General features: G+C 34.2%; 1 protein-coding gene across 3 annotated transcripts in view; it reads right to left on the minus strand.

Annotated features, from left to right (window-relative positions):
• The window catches only part of sm (heterogeneous nuclear ribonucleoprotein L), a 240,883-nt gene that overhangs the window by 136,512 nt on the left and 84,719 nt on the right, over nucleotides 1-19,652 (minus strand). For all 3 annotated transcript variants that reach the window (XM_012286473.2, XM_076535609.1, XM_076535610.1), the window contains exons 4-5: nucleotides 13,203-13,288; nucleotides 11,980-12,076 (exon numbers count right to left, since the gene is read on the minus strand). In XM_012286473.2, coding sequence (XP_012141863.1) covers nucleotides 11,980-12,076; nucleotides 13,203-13,288 — 183 coding nt within the window. The remainder of the gene's footprint in view (nucleotides 1-11,979; nucleotides 12,077-13,202; nucleotides 13,289-19,652) is intronic.

Genomic DNA, 19,652 nt, shown 5'->3' on the forward strand with positions numbered 1-19,652 from the left:
GAGAGCAAAGAGTTAAAATTAGAAATTGAACACTCCAAAAATTTATTGTACCATTAAAAATGTGCCTTCAGAGTGTACAACCGAGTGCAAACTCAATATAAAAATTATTGCCAAAAAGAATAACATAAAACAAAAAATTTTGATGGGTCAAATCTAGTGAAAGATATAATCTATTAAATTTCTTGCTTGAACGTAACAGAAACGTTTATAAATGCAATTCTCTTTAAATTATAATTACTCGATATAAAATAACGTAACCTAACCTTTCTATAACATAAACGTTATATGAAATGTATCTCTATATTTCATAATGTATCTTTATATTACAGCTGCGATCTTAACAGCTTGCACCATAAAAATATGCATCAAACGCAGAACTCCGCTGTTTCATACACTGCACTGTTATTTTACCTCTCTTTTTATAACCTTCAACTCGAAATTGCAAGCAAAGATTTATTTAACAAACACGCGTAAAAATGCTGTTTGTAGTTTTTATGATTTTCCGGAAAATTACTTTTGAAATTGCCCATAATTTTTGGTTTTTAAGAACAGGTCTTGGAGTAGAGGTATCTTTTTTAAATAAACGGTTTTAAAATAAACGTTATTTATTGGTTCCGGAGCAATTTCGATATTTCTGTGTTTATATGATGGTGAAGGAGTGTCTTGAAATTCGGATGCTTGAGAGTTGAATGGATGTTGAATTTCAAGTTTTAGAAAATTTTTTTGAGGTGCTGTAATTCGGATTATGTGGTTATTTAATTTTTAGGGTTTTCTTGAGAGTTCTCAATTTCTGGATTTTCAAATTTTCGAATTCTCAATTTTATAATTTCTCGGTTTACTAAATTCCTAAATTTGCAAATTCTCAATTTCTCTAATTCCAAAATTTCCAAATTCTCAATCTTCCAAATTCCAAAATTTCCAAATTCTAATATTCTCCAAATTCCTCAATTCCCAAATTCTCAATTTTCCAAATTACAAAATTTCCAAATTCTCAATCTTCCAAATTCCAAAATTTCCAAATTCTCAATTTTCCAAATTCTAATATTCCCCAAATTCCTCAATTCCCAAATTCTCAATTCTCCAAATTCTAAAATTTCCAAATTCTCAATCTTCCAAATTCCAAAATTTCCAAATTCTCAATCTTCCAAATTCCAAAATTTCCAAACTCTCAATCTTCCAAATTCCAAAATTTCCAAATTCTCAATCTTCCAAATTCCAAAATTTCCAAATTCTAATAATCCCCAAATTCCTCAATTCCCAAATTCTCAATTCTCCAAATTCCAAAATTTCCAAATTCTCAATTCCCCAAATTCTAAATTTCCCAAATCCTCAATTCCCCAAATTCCAAACTTTCCACCTCCTCAATTTCCCAATTTCCAAACTCTCCCAACATCTAACCCATAAAAATTCCAAACTCCCCAAATTCCCAAATCCTCAAACTACAGAAACTCGTCACCTAATTCCCCACCTCTCAACCCCCCATAACCCTCATCCTCATCGATGCACACCTCTCATACATCTCTCGCATCCCTCGACCCAATCACCCTCAATCTCAGCCGCACAATTCCGCGTCTACTTACACCGTTCTCATTCTCCCCGAATCAAAAAAACCAGAACACGAAACGAAAAGACAGCGTGTCACCGTGATCGCACGACTGGTCACGTGAAAAGGTAAAAAGGGCGCGAGAAAGAGGGTAGAACTAATGAAACATCGTTACAAGACCGAGTCCCAAACTAATTTCCTGTTTACTTCGCGCCGTGTCCCTTTTAATCTCCCGACACTCTATCGGACGACGGGACCTATGCTCGTATTCAGAATTTTTTTCGCCTGTGAATCCGTGTCCCGTCGCTCCGAAAACGTCACAGATAACAGCGTTCTAATTAACCGGTAATCAAGCTGCGGCGCTCTTAATTTTCGTTCGTCAAGCAGCACGACGCTATCGGACCAAAGTGCAGTTTTACGGCTACTGTAATGGCTATTCGATATTCTGCAAAATTCTTGTTATAACAATCACGTTGTTTTTTATTGTTTTGGGGAAGGATAGGGTGGGGGAAGAGCTGAAAAAGATTTGATTAATAGTGCATTTTGTTATTAAAGGATAGTTAAAATTATATACATGTGTAGATGCATGTATGTACACATGTGTAGATACATGTACACATGCATAGGTATATTAGTAGATACGTGTGTAGATACATACATGTGTACATGGATAGATACATACATAGATACATGTGTTGATACATGCATGTATGCATGGATACATACGTACATACATACATACATACATGTATAGATACATATGTGAATACATGGATAGACACATACATAGATACATGTATCGATACATACATACATGTAGACATGAATAAATACATACACAGGTACATGGATAGATACATACATACATACATGTACACATGAATAAATACATACATAGTAACATGGATAGATACATACATAGATACATACATAGATACATATATAGATACATACATGTACACATGAATAAATACATACGTAGTAACATTGATAGATACATACATAGATACATGTATAGATACATACATGTATGCATGGATACATACGTACATACATACATACATGTATAGATACATGTGTGTATACATGGATAGGCACATACATGGATACATGTATCGATACATACATACATGTAGACATGAATAAATACATACACAGATACATGGATAGATACATACATACATACATACATGTACAGATACATACATGTACACATGAATAAATACATACATAGTAATATGTACAGATACACACATAGATACATGTATAGCTTCAATCATACATTAAATAAATTTGCAATCATTAATTAAATTTATAAATTTACCACAGAATATTGCCAACACTGCTTTTACCGCACATATGGAACAATTCTCACACATGTCACATGTGCTGAGACAAATGAACCTGAATAAGTTTGACAAAACTTTTAGAAATTGTCGCAACTGCATAGAGCAAACCGAGAGGAAAGGGATAATAGTTTGAGATTAGTATTTAATCGGAACGAATAAGACAAAAGAAGCACCTGGGTCATAAGTATCGTAATGTCGCGATAAAACGATCAGCGGGACACAAACGTCCCGCAGAAACGAGTGAGACGCTATAAAGATGAGGGGAAATAATTGCCAGATCGTTCTTCATTGTCACCGGTCGGTTAATGCGAATATTTGGTACAAAGTGAGGTATAATTATAGAGGTGGCCGGAGACCGAGGTAACTCGATCATTAGCTACGTGCTGCCAAAATGGCTTCCCCCGTTGGTTAGACGTACGACCGACGGACCAAGAACCAGCTGCGAGTCGTTAATGTTCGTAATCAGTTTGCACAACTAGTTGGTAGATTCGTTTGCGATCGATAGACCGAGGCCTGCGTGGTTCTTGTAATGTACAGATTTCCTGACGAACGTCAAAGGAACGCTGCTCGATAAGCGAATATTGTAGTCCGCGAAGGGGAAGACGTTTGCGGTCTCAAGATGCACCATCGAACGCTTTGGAAACCGCCATTTTAATGCAAATTATATTACCGTCAAAATTAATTGTGCAACTGGAATTTTCATGCTAATGTTCACTGTTAAAATAGAAGAAAAATCCTTCTTTTCGAACAAGAAACAAATTTTTGTGCTTAAAGCAGAATAAAAAAGAAAAATGTTTTTTCGACACTTATATGAAAATTCTGAAAATATTTCATTTAGTATGAAAGTCCAGAAAACAGTTCAAAATTAAACAATTGATGAGATATAAAACCAGGTACAAATACTGAAATATAAACATTAAAATTTCCTATAAACTATCAAAATTAAATCAACAGTAATGATTGAAGAAAGTTACAAATGAGCAAAATGCATGAAATTTCCAAAGTTCCAAGAGATCGATGGAACACGAAAACGCAGACGAAGGTGCACGAACCATCGACGTGTTCGCCTAAGTGTAACGTTCGCAAATGACTGTAACCGACAATCGCATTTCGTTATAAAGTTTTGATACGAGTTTCTCGAGCGACTAACAAGCGACCACATGCATAATAGTTGCTCCGTGTCGTCGAATTCGTTCCTGCCATCGAGTGCTTTGCTCTACGGAAAATTTTCCAGTAATTGCCTTTCGGAAGTTCGAGGCTGGCTGAAGTGCAGCCGTTTTTCACGATGACGATGCAAGGTAATCGAGTCGATCAACGAGCTAATTTTTCGATAAACATTCATCATGTTCACTGGGGAACACGATTACAATTACCGTTAAAGTTTGCTGTGTTATAAAAATTTTTGATGGGTTTTAGAGTAACGGGAAATTATTAATCGTGGGAGATGCGGTGGAGATATGTTTTGATACGAATGGGAACGTTGTGGGTAGTTTGGGATATGAAGGGGGAGTTATTTGCTTTTTATTCGGGTTTTGGTGAAAGGGAATAGTAGGAGGTTCAATGGAGGTGGAAAGTGTAATTTGAGTTTGGTAGGAGTGAGTTTTCAAGTTTCAGAATTCTCAAGTTACCGAATTTGAAAGTTATCGAGGTATCAAGTTACTGAATTTGAAAGTTATCGAGGTATCAAGTTACCGAATTCTCAAGTTACCGTATTCTCAAGTTATGGAATTCTCAAGTTACCGAATTCTCAAAATTCCAAATTCTCAAACTTTCAATCTCTCAAAATTCCAATCTCTCAAAGTTCCAATCTCTCAAAGTTCCAATCTCTCAAAATTCCAATCTCTCAAAGTTCCAATCTCTCAAAATTCCAATCTCTCAAAATTCCAATCTCTCAAAATTCCAATCTCTCAAAATTCCAATCTCTCAAAATTCCAATCTCTCAAAATTCCAATCTCCCAAAATTCCAATCTCTCAAAATTCCAATCTCCCAAAGTTCCAATCTCTCAAAGTTCCAATCTCTCAAAATTCCAATCTCTCAAAGTTCCAATATCTCAAAATTCCAATCTCCCAAAGTTCCAATCTCCCAAAATTCCAATCTCTCAAAGTTCCAATCTCTCAAAATTCCAACCTCTCAAAATTCCAATCTCTCAAAGTTCCAATCTCTCAAAATTCCAACCTCTCAAAATTCCAATCTCTCAAAGTTCCAATCTCCCAAAATTCCAATCTCTCAAAATTCCAATCTCCCAAAGTTCCAATCTCCCAAAATTCCAATCTCTCAAAGTTCCAATCTCCCAAAATTCCAATCTCTCAAACTTCCAATCTCTCAAAGTTCCAATCTCCCAAAATTCCAATCTCTGAAACTTCCAATCTCTCAAAATTCCAATCTCTCAAAATTCCAAACTCTCAAAATTCCAAACTCTCAAAATTCCCCAAACTCCAAAAATTTCACTCTTCCAATTCCCCAAATTCCAAATTTCCAATTTCCCAAAATTCCCCTTTCCCAAACTTCCCCCCAAAGCAAACAACCATCACATTTCAATACACAACTCGAAAGCACAAGTTTCAGCAAACAAGTTGCACGCGTATCGAACCGCGACTAAAAACGTGGGCGATAAAAGTACATTTACATGCAATATACGAAGTGCACGTGGACAGTGTTGCCTTCTGCACGGCAAGTTCGTTGAGGAAATATTGCGAGGAACGCTGACAGGTTGACAAAGCGTCGCAACGTGGCCGCTTATCGCTTAGCCTCCTCTCGAGAGGAGACGAGCGTGCAAATTTATTGAATGCAAACGATTTCCATCGAGTCTCGCGTGTATTTACCCGTTACACGACCATCATTATCGAACAACGATGTTTCTCTACCTTCGAGAAATTGAATTTCGAAGGACGCTCGTTGTTCTTTACTTATCTTTGTTAATGCACTCTTACGTGTTTCATGTGTATGTTAATTTATTATTTTTATTTTTCAATAATTATTTTCTGTTGCAATCATTTTTTTAGGGAAAAGAAATTTTCTTGAGTTATGAAGGTTTAAAGTAAAGGCATACATTTTGCAATTTTTTTCCTACAAACTTTAATTCATTATTTTTATTTTTCAATAGTCATTTTCTGTAGCAATCATTTTTTTGGGAAAAAAAATTTTCTTGAGTTATGAAGGTTTAAAGTAAAGGCATACATTTTGCAATTTTTTTCCTGCAAACTTTAATTTATTATTTTTATTTTTCAATAATCATTTTCTGCTGCAATCATTTTTTTGGGAAAAGAAATTTTCTTGAGTTATGAAGGTTTAAAGGAAAGGCATACATTTTACAATTTTTTTCCTACAAACTTTAATTCATTATTTTTATTTTTCATTAATCATTTTCTGTAACAATCATTTTTTTAGGAAAAGAAATTTTCTTGAGTTATAAAGGTTTAAAGTAAAGGCATACATTTTACAATTTTTTTCCTATAAAATTTTTTTGGAAAAATTTGAAACAAACAAATGTAAATTAAAGAAAAATAGAATAGTATGTTTAAAATGATATGAAATGGTTAATTGAAAATATCGATTATCTAATGTGAAATGTAGGAAGCAAGTTTGCAACAGTATTAGAATTTCTTTTACAAAAATAATTCTAACAGGAAAATAATAAGTAGTTTACTAAATTAATTGATTATTAATACAGATTAATTACAATTAACTACATATGGTACAATTAGACTGTATATTGTATTTTACTTAATAGTTTCAATTTTAAAATTCAAAAGTCAGTAAATTTGCAAATTATCGAATTTGAAAAATTTAATTAATTCTTCGGAAATTTGAGGTGTGACGAAATCGATAGAGCAGAGTCAAGAATGCATCGATATCGAAAAGCGAACGGTTTTAAACGGAGCTCCGGCCAACGGCTGAAAGTATTTGCCAAAAGGACGGTTCGCCTCTAATGAAAATAGAGCCTAAGCCACGTCCCAAAGTACCAAATTGGATTTCGAGGCGGAGCTTGTGTGGCCAAATGATCCCACCCGTTTTACAACTGTTGCCAATCGAAAGATTTGCCAAACAACGTATTCCGTGCGTTCGTCGATCGCTGTACTCCACATGGGTGATCACACGGAAATAGATCTCCCCTAATTTTCGAGCTTGTAATTTTACAATTTTACTCTTTTGCAAATATACAGCTTTTCGATGCTATATGATTGGGAATTTAATTGTGTGCAAACATGAAAAATGACGAGTTTGAGAATTTACAAATTGTATAATTTTAAAGCTTGAGATTTAGAAATTTGAGAATTGTACAAATTCGAAACATCTTCAAATATCTTCAACTTTTAAAAGCTTAAGAATTTAATAATTATACCGATTTTTAAATTTCCAAGCTTGAAAGTTTATAAATCTTCAAATTCCACCAGTCTGAAAATTTCATAATTATATAGAAATCATAAATTTTCAAATCTTACTATCCTAAAAATCTCAAGTTTACAATCTGAAAAATCTCGAGTTTGCTATCTTAAGATCAGCTCTGCAAAATCTATAAAATTGAAAGCGAAAGAAGAAAAAAAATGAAAAGCAAGAAAATCAAGTATCAGCTAAAAAGAATAAGGAAACAGCGGACAAGTTTGCTCATCAAAAGAATACGAAAACGTTCATTGAAAAACGCGATGTTCGATCAGTCCGACGATTCAACCAACTGAAACAAGATCTCACTCGTTAGGCGAGAACGGCCTGAGCTTTTCACGTGTCTAGCTATTCGAATCACCCCCTTTTTTTTCTTCTCTTCTTTCAAACGACACGGAAGACCTCATTGCCTCGGGCCTAACGTTAACGCGCGTGATTTTCTTTTCACTCCCCTTCGAGCACACGGTTGCTGTTTGCACTGCGATCCTTTTCACGATGGAAAAGACGACGGAGAAAAAGAGGAGGGAGAGAGACAGAACTCGCGGAGAAAACAGAGGAAAGCTGGTAATTATGATTATGGGGATGACTGAAATTCTTAACTTATTAACTTTGAATAATTTCGATTTTAGGGGCGTAAGATATTTTTGTTTGCGAATAAGTTAAAATTTATTAGGTTTGATACTGGTAGATTAATTTTGTTTTTGAGGGGATAAGGTATTTCTGTTTGTAAATTAGTTAAAATTTATTAGGCTTGAAAAAATAATTTTCAAAGCTGGAATTTAAGAACCTACACATTATACGGATTTTATGTAATATAATTTTGTAGGGAGTGATTTTGAAAAAATAATTTTCTAAGCTAGAATATAAGAACCTACGCATTACACAGATTTTATGTAATATAATTTTGTAGGGAGTGATTTTGAAAAAATAATTTTCAAAGCTAGAATTTAAGAACCTAAACATTACACAGATTTTATATAATATAATTTTGTGGGGAGTGATTTTGAAAAAATAATTTTCTAAGCTAGAATATAAGAACCTACACATTACACAGATTTTATAGAATATAATTTTGTAGGGAGTGATTTTGAAAAAATAATTTTGTAAGCTAGAATTTAAGAACCTACACATTACACAGATTTTATGTAATATAATTTTGTTGGGAGTGATAAAAAAATGTATACAGCGTGTTTCACAATTAATGTAGGTCCCTGAGGGGTAGCTAACAGCATCGTATAACGCGTAGTTATCCAACGCGTAGTAATCCAACGCGTAGTAACCCAGCCTGCAGATATCCAACGTATAGTAATCCAGCGCGTGGATATTCAACGCGTAGTAATCCAACGCGCAGTAATGCAACGCGTGGTAATTCTACGCGTAGGAATCTAACGCGTGGTAATCTAACGCGTAGTTAATCAACGCGTAATAATCCAACGCGTAATAATCCAGCGCGTGGTAATTCTACGCGTAGCAATGCAACGTGTGGTAATCTAACGCATAGTAATCCAACGCGTAGTAATCCAACGCGTAGTAACCCAGCGTGCGGATATCCAACGTGTAGTAATCCAGCGCGTGGATATTCAACGCGTAGTAATCCAACGCGCAGTAATGCAACGCGTGGTAATTCTACGCGTAGGAATCTAACGCGTGGTAATCTAACGCGTAGTTAATCAACGCGTAGTAATCCAACGCGTAATAATCCAGCGCGTGGTAATTCTACGCGTAGCAATGCAACGTGTGGTAATCTAACGCATAGTAATCCAACGCGTAGAAATCCAACGCGTAGTAACCCAGCGTGCGGATATCCAACGTATAGTAATCCAGCGCGTGGATATTCAACGCGTAGTAATCCAACGCGCAGTAATGCAACGCGTGGTAATTCTACGCGTAGGAATCTAACGCGTGGTAATCTAACGCGTAGTTAATCAACGCGTAGTATTCCAACGCGTGGTAATTCTACGCGTAGTAATGCAACGTGTGGTAATCCAACGCATAGTAATCCAACGCGTAGTAACCCAGCGTGCGGATATCCAACGTGTAGTAATCCAGCGCGTGGATATTCAACGCGTAGTAATCCAACGCGCAGTAATGCAACGCATGGTAATTCTACGCGTAGGAATCTAACGCGTGGTAATCTAACGCGTAGTTAATCAACGCGTAGTAATCCAACGCGTAATAATCCAGCGCGTGGTAATCTAACGCGGACCAATCAGAGCGCGAGGCTAAATATTAATTTAGCTACCACAGTGAAAATGTCGTACCACACAGTAAATAATCCTCGTTGCTAATAGAATTTTCATAGAAAGTACAAACAATCACACTGTAAAAATCCTTACGTACAGGTGATAATAAAACTAGAAATAAAAGTTGCTTCATTTAGAAGAATTCTTTCGTTCGTTCTGGCACTTGTGCACATTCTGCGCTCAATATCGCGCGAAGAGAGGTGTAAAAAATATCACGGCAGAAACACAAAAGGAATTCTAAAGTGTGCCACGCTCGTTTCTGAAGTTTCATTCGTGAGAATACGTTTGAAACGGGTAAAGGAACATTCTTTGGGCTCGTATTTGTTAAATTTGCTAATTAGACACCGGTTGAAATATTGAAAAGAATGTCGTCGGTGGGGCTGCCGCTTGTACGCGGGTAATTGGAATATGTAACGAGCACGTAAAATGAATGAAACCAGCGAATTTCCTCCAGTTTTATGATACTGTAGATACAGGGTCCTTATTACGTAAGGGAAAACGTGAATTTATAGCGTTTCCATTATTTCAGAAACCGTTTTCTTCGCCTCGATTCTACCATCGCTATTGTTAACGATAAGAAGTGCTTTGGAGGAGTTTATTTTTTTCGAGACACGTTTTATCGCGGTTATAAATCGACATTCGCAGGATCATTTTGTATCGAACGTACTTCAGATATGAATTATGGTAACACTTGTTACATCATCTTATTTTTATTGACAATCTTCTCTTACTTTCTGACAATTAAAATTAGTAAAAGAATTTTTTACCTCTTAACATAAATATTTTTAATGAAGTTTTTAATGTAGTTCATTGAATTAAACTTGATTGAATTACCCTCAGTAAAGTTTGTGAAACTAAAAGTATTTTTAATGAAGTACATCCTGAGCATCACAATAAAAACAGCAAACTAAAATATAGTAAAATGAAATCGTACTATTTCTTGAGGTAAACAAAAAGTACTATCAGTGTTACAAAAGACTTTGTTACATAAATAAATAAATGTCATGAATATTCGCAGTAAACCAGATGGAATACGAACAGTTTTTGTATGAAGCTCAAATGTAAATAATTGTACACTAATATCTCTCATTTGCACTAATTAGAAGCGTTCTGTTTTTTGTTTTATTATAATTAAGCAGAGAGGAGGCTACTACAGCAAAATTACAATATTACACAAAGCGTGTTTGCTTTTGAATATTCCATAGTCAAAGGATTAATCTTCTGTGGTCCAAGTGTGCCTTCCAGGTACAAATTTAATTAACTACTGTTACCTAGAATATCTATGAAATCCTACAAACCTCGACGAAAGGAGAAACTTTCGTATGCGCATACTTTCATAAATTTCGTATAATTTTTTTTACCACACAAAATTTTTATACAAAATTATTTATAATAGTAATTTATGTATATGTTTGTCAGGAAATTATTTGAGGTACAATATGTGAATGATGTGTGTAGAATTCATATGTGAACCACATGTGGATGGTCTGAATTTTTCATTAGGAATAAAGTCATTAATAAATGAAAATTATTTTTGAGTCTTCACATCTTACACATATTTACTTGTAATTTGTAAGAGAAAATGATTTGTGTTAAAATATATGTATGGTGAGTAATGAAGGTTCATATGTGAACCACATGTGTATGTCCTGAATTTTTCATCAAGAATTAAATGATTCATAAAAGAAAATTATTTCTCTGTACCCACATTTTGCTCAAAGTTATTTGTAATACATAAAAGAAAATGATTTGTGTTAAAATATATGTATGGTGAGTAATGAAGGTTCATATGTGAACCACATGTGTATGTCCTGAATTTTTCATCAGGAATTAAATGATTCATAAAAGAAAATTATTTCTCTGTACCCACATTTTGCTCAAAGTTATTTGTAATACATAAAAGAAAATGATTTGTGTTAAAATATATGTATGGTGAGTAATGAAGGTTCATATGTGAACCACATGTGGGTGTCCTGAATTTTGATCAGGCATAAAGTCATCAATAAATGAAAATTATTTCTGTATGTTCACATCCTGTATAAAATTACTTGTAACTCATAACAGAAAATGATTTGAGTTAAAATATATGTATGATGAGTATGAAGCTTCATATGTGAACCACATGTGTATGTCCTGAATTTTGATCACGAATAAAGTCATCAATAAATGAAAATTATTTCTGTATGTTCTTATCCTTCCAAATTACTTATAATTCACCTTGAAAATGATTTGAGTTAAAATATATAAATAACAAGTACAAAGCTTCATATGTAAACCACATGTGTGTCCTAAATTTTCACCAAGCCCAAAATGCTTAACAAAAGAAAATTATTCTTATGCACCCACATCTAACAAAATACCTATCTCCATAAAAATACCTATATAAATATAAAAATTCATGGGTAAACCACATAGAATATCCTGAATTTCGCTCAGAAATAAAAAGACTGTTTGTGTACTCACCTTCGCGAAGTCGATCTTCAATGTGCAGCAACCAGAATATATATCTGCCCCGTGAAGTGTTTCCTTCGCCCTGGTTGCTGATTCCACCGAGTCAAACGTGGATTCCGAAGAGTTGCAGTTAAGAATATATAGAAATATTTCGCAAGCTACCGATCAACGGAAATCATTTACGAAACGGATGCTGGGTGCAAAGAGGATCTCCAGTTCGGAACGGAAATGGAAATTTTGCTACTTTCCTGAACGAATCTTAAATAACTTTCGAAGCAACAGGCGGTGCTATTCTGAACATTTCGAATACTGATTTTTATATTATTTAAAAAATACAAGTAGATGGTCAAATGTTATGAGGAATATTTTAGTACGAGATTCAACTCTATTTTTATTTCTATTACTATTATTATTATTATTCCATTTTCGTATTATTTAAAAAATATATGGACAACCAAATGACATGAGGAATTTTTTAGTACGGAATTTAATTTTATCAAGCATATTATTATTACTCCATTTTAATATTATTTAAAAAATATATGGACAACCAAATGACATGAGGAATCTTTTAGTACGGAATTTAATTTAATTTCCATCTCTATCAGGCATATTATTTAAAAAAATAGATGGCTAAATAAAATGAGGAATCTTCCAGTACGAAACTTAATTATTTTCATTTGAAGGGTTCTCAAATTATTCCAAGAGTTAAGGGTAAAAAGTAAGTAATTTTTCTCGAAGACAAAATTTTTAGCAGTTCATAAAATACTCGAAAAGTTCGGGAATAAAATTTGGTCAAAAGTTAAAAAATCGCGTGGAAAGTTCAAAGACGCCGATGCACACCGGTTTAAGTTCCTTAAATAACAGCGACGTTTCAAGACAACGAACCCGTTTAAACTGCAATATGTAAAACTTGCCGGAGTTTCCAGGTAGTTACACGAAAGAAAAATGGGGTCATTCATTTGTATGCGACGAGTTACTTCGCGATGTTCAACCGGAAGCATCAGAGAGCTTAGGATAAGGTCGTCGTACCGGAAGATGTAACCGAGATGATGTCGATCGCAACTTCTGCTTATAAATCTTCATCGCGTAACACTGCCACGTGAGCAAACTTCAGCGATTCCGACAGAAAAGGAGATCCTCTTTGGAGCTTAAAAAGCCTTTTCGGGAAACTTGAAAAAACGCGTCGTAAAACGAGATCCACAATGGTGGACGCCGTGCATTGTAAAGGATATTCCACCATCGCTTGAACGCCATTTTTCTTGAAGATGACGATGCGCTGAACCTGCCCGCTGGGTGCACTGATCGTGTGTAACACTTCCTGCAAACAGAACATTTCAAATTATTAACAATGACTTATTACTAAATTTAAATTTAATTATTAAATTTTCTTGCGACCGACGAAATATATTGTCACTATCTCATTTTAAGGTTAAAGGATCTCTTCTCTGCCTTTCTCGGTTTCCGGCCATTTTCTGAGAGAACACGGAGACCCAATGCACTAAAGCAGTGTAAATTACGAGTTTGGTTAACGTTCTTTTGCCAGTTTAGATAATGTTCTTTTCTGAGTTTAATGTTCTTTCTCGAGTTTAAATAATGTCGTTTCTTTAGATTTTTAAGGGACGCATTTTTCAAACTGGAGTGTTCAAAGTTTTATACTGTTGGTTTTGTCAAGCTATTTTTTATAAAATTTTAGGGAGTTGTTTCTTTACGTGTATGTTTCTCAAGAGAATTTTATTTAGTAAAACCACCCCTGTAAATCTGTTATATTCTTGTAAACTCTATCTTGCTTGCCACGGAAATTGTTTAAGAATTAAATTGATTAAAAAGTAAAGAAATTTGTGAATAGGTTACTTTCTAAAGCGAAATGATTAAACGTGTTATCAAGAGATAATCCGGAATATTATTCGAATATACGCGGCACGTAAAAAACGTGCGTGATATATTTCCTCCGCCATATCTCAAATTCAAATCCGACATTTTTCGTGCACATCATATTCCACGGGCATCCGGAATAAAGCTTTAAAAACCTTTCGCTCGTATTTTCGAGCACGCTTCAGGAGAAACTACGCGTTTTATAAAACGGTCAGTAAATTTATCGCGAAATAGAAGAAACGTTGAGAAGACATTAAGGGGTGTTCTTGATGTCCGACATGAGCCACATCCATCACTGGTTGCTCACCATATTTATCGCTGGCGCAATTTTTAGGTGAAATACAGGTACAGGTGCGTTGGAATACTTTAAATTAAAAAATTATTTTATGGGAATTATTGTGTTATTGTATTTTGTATTGGAGAGATTGGTTTTTTACTGTAAATGAAGTTTAGCATTAATTTACAAGCATTATTTAATAAGTGTTATTTCAATCTTCAAGTATTATTCAATAAGATTTATGTTAATCTACAAGCATTATTTAAAAAGAATTATTTTAATCTTCAAGTGTTATTGAATAAGAATTATGTTAATCTACAAGCATTATTTAAAAAGAATTATTTTAATCTTCAAGTATTATTCAATAAGAGTCATGTTAATCTACAAACATTATTTAACAAGTATTACTTTAATCTTCAAGTGTTATTGAATAAGAATTATGTTAATCTACAAGCATTATTTAAAAAGAATTATTTTAATCTTCAAGTGTTATTGAATAAGAATTATATTAATCTACAAGCATTATTTAAAAAGAATTATTTTAATCTTCAAGTATTATTCAATAAGAGTCATATTAATCTACAAACATTATTTAACAAGTATTACTTTAATCTTCAAGTGTTATTGAATAAGAATTATGTTAATCTACAAGCATTATTTAAAAAGAATTATTTTAATCTTCAAGTGTTATTGAATAAGAATTATATTAATCTACAAGCATTATTTAAAAAGAATTATTTTAATCTTCAAGTATTATTCAATAAGAGTCATATTAATCTACAAACATTATTTAACAAGTATTACTTTAATCTTCAAGTGTTATTGAATAAGAATTATGTTAATCTACAAGCATTATTTAAAAAGAATTATTTTAATCTTCAAGTGTTATTGAATAAGAATTATATTAATCTACAAGCATTATTTAACAAGTATTATTTCACTGTTCAAGTATTATTCAATGAGAGTCATGTTAATCTACAAACATTATTTAACAAGTATTATTTTAATCTTCAAGTGTTATTGAATAAGAATTATGTTAATCTACAAGCATTATTTAAAAAGAATTATTTTAATCTTCAAGTATTATTCAATAAGAGTTATATTAATCTACAAGCATTATTTAACAAGTATTATTTCAATCTTCAAATATTATTCAATGAGAGTTATATTAATCTACAAGCATTATTTAATAAGTATTATTTCAATCTTCAAGTATTATTCAATGAGAGTTACGTTAATCTACAAGCATTATTTAAAAAGTATTATTTAAATCTTCAAGAGTTATTAAATGAGAGTTACTTTAATCTTGTCTGTTAATATTTAAACATTACAATAGAAAGTTACTATAGGACTCAAGTATTAAAAATGTCTGTTGTCTAACACTGTTCAAAGTGCATAAGTTATGAGTGTTGAAAGTTTGGAGCTAATTTTTGTTAACAAACTTGAATAGCGTACATGTGAAACTTCCATGTGTGAAGTACCAAAGTTACTAATGTGACCGCAAAGTTTCAGAGTCTGAAAATACCAGAATTTAAGGTTACCAAAGGTCCAAACTTCTAACATTCTAAAACTTTCAAGTCTTAAGCTCGTGGAGTTTCAAGTTCTCAAAGTCTTGCTCTATGGAATACAAAAATTTGCTATAAAGTAAGGTTTCCGAAATGTACAAACGTCAAGTGTACCTCTAAAAGAATATCTACAGTTCCAAATATCCAAAGTTTCAAATATTTTAAAATACTTGATAATTTCCAAAGTTACAAACCTCAAAAATCTTAAGTCAAGTCTTCAAAAGTTTTAAAGTCCCAAAATTCTAAAATACTCGATGCCAATAATTTTATCAGCACATTTATGAATTTCGAAAACCTAACAAACTTCTAATGTTAACTAATATAATTATATGTTAACTAATGTAATTATATGTTAACTAATGTAATTATATGTTAACGTAACGTTGATTCTAATGTAACGTAGAACAAAAATAAATCAACTCGCCAGAATATAGTTTCCCTCTTCCTTTCTTCATTTCGATTACCGCAAGGACTCGAATTCGATGATCTCCCACACTCTCTGTTTAGCGAAGGAAAAGCAAAGAACGTTGAAGATAATTCACGATACAATTGAAACGTTTCTTTCCAACAAAAACAAAGTCGGAGTTTGAGGAATCGTCGAGTTCGAGTTAACTCGATTAAATTTCGGCTGAATGTACATTTGTTTTTGTTCTCGTTTTAAACATTCGCAGCAGTGCAGGCTGAAAATAAGAACCTAATCCCGTTGGTTCCATGGAAACTGGGTCGTTTCTTTCTTCTTCGCTACTTCATACACTTTTTACGTTTGATACGAACCAGCGAAATATTTCGCTGGTATTGCTACGTTACATACTAATAAATACTGTTGTTTCACTGATTAAACTGCGGGTCTAAGGATGTTTTTGATGGCCGATCAAAATTGTGGCAGAAACATTCGATCCAAGAACACGTAAATAAAACGGAACACTAAAAAGTAAAATTGTAAAACAGTGTGGTAACAAAAAGTAATATTGCAAAACGATAAAACAGTAGAACAACAAAAGTGCAACCAAATAGTTAACCAAAGATAAAACTGACAAAGTAACAACATATAAAAGCCATCAGAATACCAAAACACTAAAGACAGTAAAATACAGCATAAAATACAACATAAACAAACAAACTACAACACTAAAAGGCTGCTATAAAAACGTCTTTTTAAAAGAAAATTTCTTATCCACACACATTCGCATACATACTTCGCCAAACAACCGTTCAATTATCACGTGACCACATGAATTTCATTCTCCATTACCGTTGGTTTCCTCCTTCCAACCTCCATTTCATTATTTTTCATTATCCGCTAAAAAAGCTCGATACGAGAAGGATAATCGGGGCAATTTACAAAACGAAGGTAAACGTTTAAATCGCGGGTATGTTTTAAAAGGTGTTGCCAGTCTAAACAAGAGCGCGAAATGGCCGCGTAATGGGCCGAAACACCAGACAGCCGAGTGTTTCGCTGCGTATACGGAATCGGACTTAATTATCCGGCGTTTCCATCTAGAACGAAGAAACGCAAGGTTCCTTTGTGCAGTCCGAAACTCGACTACGAAGATCTTTTGTTGTACCTACGGTATATATAGTCCGGTGTAAATTCAATACGCTTTAGCTCCCTTTTTCTCGCCTGTCTCTGGCCGATCTTTAACAAAGGCGGCCCTTTCTCGCCTTAAACGACAAGCGGCCAGAAATCGTGATAAGAATATAGGTAATCCCTCGACAAGTTTCTTTGTTCCGAGGCAAGGAAGTGCTCACAAAGTTCCTTCTGATCATTTTTCCTATCGCTTTTGGGCGACGGAGTTAATTAGGTAATTGTGGACGATACTTCGAAAACCTTCGATCTACGTTGGAAAAGTAACGGAACTGCCTTCGCATGGTCAAACTGCCCTTGCACATAATCTTAACCCTTCCCTTCTCAATTACACAGTATGTCGGAAAAGTAACGGAGCTTGTCAAACTGCATTCGCATGGTCAAACTGCCCTTGCACATAACCTTAACCCCTTCCCTTCTCAATTACACAGTATGTCAGAAAAGTAACGGAACTTAAATTTAAGGAAAACCAGCGCCGTCTATTAAAACGATATGTCATCTGAAAATAGTCCTCCCCTACAAAACACAGCAATTATTGGAATCGAGCAACGAATTGCAAACTTATAGCGTTTAATGCGGCAGAACCTTTCGCCACCGTGTCACAAAATCACGAGCAAGCGCAACAAATTGCCCGCGTTGAATATTGCGAGGATCTTATCAAAACAGCCAGACGAAACTGTACATTCCTGGAATCAATTGTAACTAGTGACGAGACGCGGTGCTTCAAGTATGAACCTCGAACAAAGCGCCAAAGTGCTACGTGGAAATCTCCAGGCTCTCCAAAATCAAAAAATTGCGATTCCAGAAGTCCCTCGAGAAGACAATGTTAATTTGCTTTTACGATTCTAACGGAATTATACTTCGGGAATAGGTTCCACAGGGACAAAATGTTAATGGCGAATATTATCTGGGTGTTATGGAACATTCGTGGAAGAGGATCGTTCGTGTGAGGCCCGAATATCGAGCGCCGGGAAGCTGGTTTCTGTTGCATGACACCATGTGAACTGTCTGTTCGTGAATTTTTGGCGAAAGACGAGTCTGTTCCAACATTCTTCAAACTCTGACTTATCTCCGTGTGATTACTTCCTTTTTCCAAAACTGAAATTAGCTATAAATTTGTATTTGCATACTAACTTTTGAACAAACCTTGAGACCTAAATAAACTCCGCAACAAATCAATTTCTCCAAATATCACTCCTACCAAAAAGTCCAGATAAGTTTATTACATAACAACGCAATAGAAAAGGTCGTATTTCGAAAAGTTTTCTATTTCAGTCGCTGAATTTCCTCGCGCTACACAATCTTCACATATATTATTCATAAGTAGATAGTATAGGTTGCCCGCTGTTTCTTCCCGAATCTTTTCACGTACGTCGTGAACCCGGATTTTAAATCGTGACTGGGAGACCCATTGTATCCCGTCAGGTTTTACCGTGATCTGAAATTCCTCCGCGAGATATTCTGACGTACGATGTTAATGTTCCGTGTATTAGTTCATTTTTTAAGTATTAATCGACATTTCGGGCCTCGACTTTAGCTGCTGGCACGGAAAAATGATGAAGATAGGTCATGTTCTCTATGGCTGGATTATAGATTCGTTCTTATGAGTCATGGGTTATGGTATGAACTATTTGTGTGATGCATTGTAGAGAACTATGGATTGTGATATTTGTTGGGAGGCAGGAAAGAAGTCACAATTATTTCATGATCAAAATTATAACTCAGTAAAAGTGCCTGTTAAATATCTTTGTCAAGATTTGCAGTAATATATTTCTTTACCAGGCTCTTCATTAATCTTTACTATAAATCTAGCTCGCAACGCAAGTTCACTAATTGGACAATATTAGAAAGAAGTATCAATCAATGTAAAACGTGTTCTTGATTAAACGCCAAAAGTTAATGAAGCTATGAGTTATTAAAAGTTATTAATCCCGAGATCAAAGCTTTACGACTTCAAAGCTTCTTTATTACAGGATTAAATTAGTTTTTGAAGGTTAATCGATGGTCGATGTACTGCGTAATCCCTGACACAAATTTAGTTTTAATAAATGAAAAAATTATCATACGAAAGTGTTAACACTACCTAAGTTCTCAAAACGACCACTCATCCACCTTCACTTTTTAGTTTTACTAACCGAAACCGACATTGATGCAAAAGTGTTAATTTTGAACATACAAAGTGCACATTATTGATTCCGATCAAGCTCTTAGCTGCGTGAAATTATGGTCCAGGGCTGCAGGATATATTTTTACTTTGCAAAGTACCTTCAAAGTCCCCTGTCTTCGTCGTAATAAAGCGAAACACGTATTCCTCAATTTTGTCGGCTATTCAAACAAGCTCGAGGTTTCATTAGTCTCCTTCGCTGCTTCTTTGACGGCTGCT

This window comes from Megachile rotundata, chromosome 9 (assembly GCF_050947335.1).
Source record: "Megachile rotundata isolate GNS110a chromosome 9, iyMegRotu1, whole genome shotgun sequence".
NCBI lineage: Eukaryota > Metazoa > Arthropoda > Insecta > Hymenoptera > Megachilidae > Megachile > Megachile rotundata.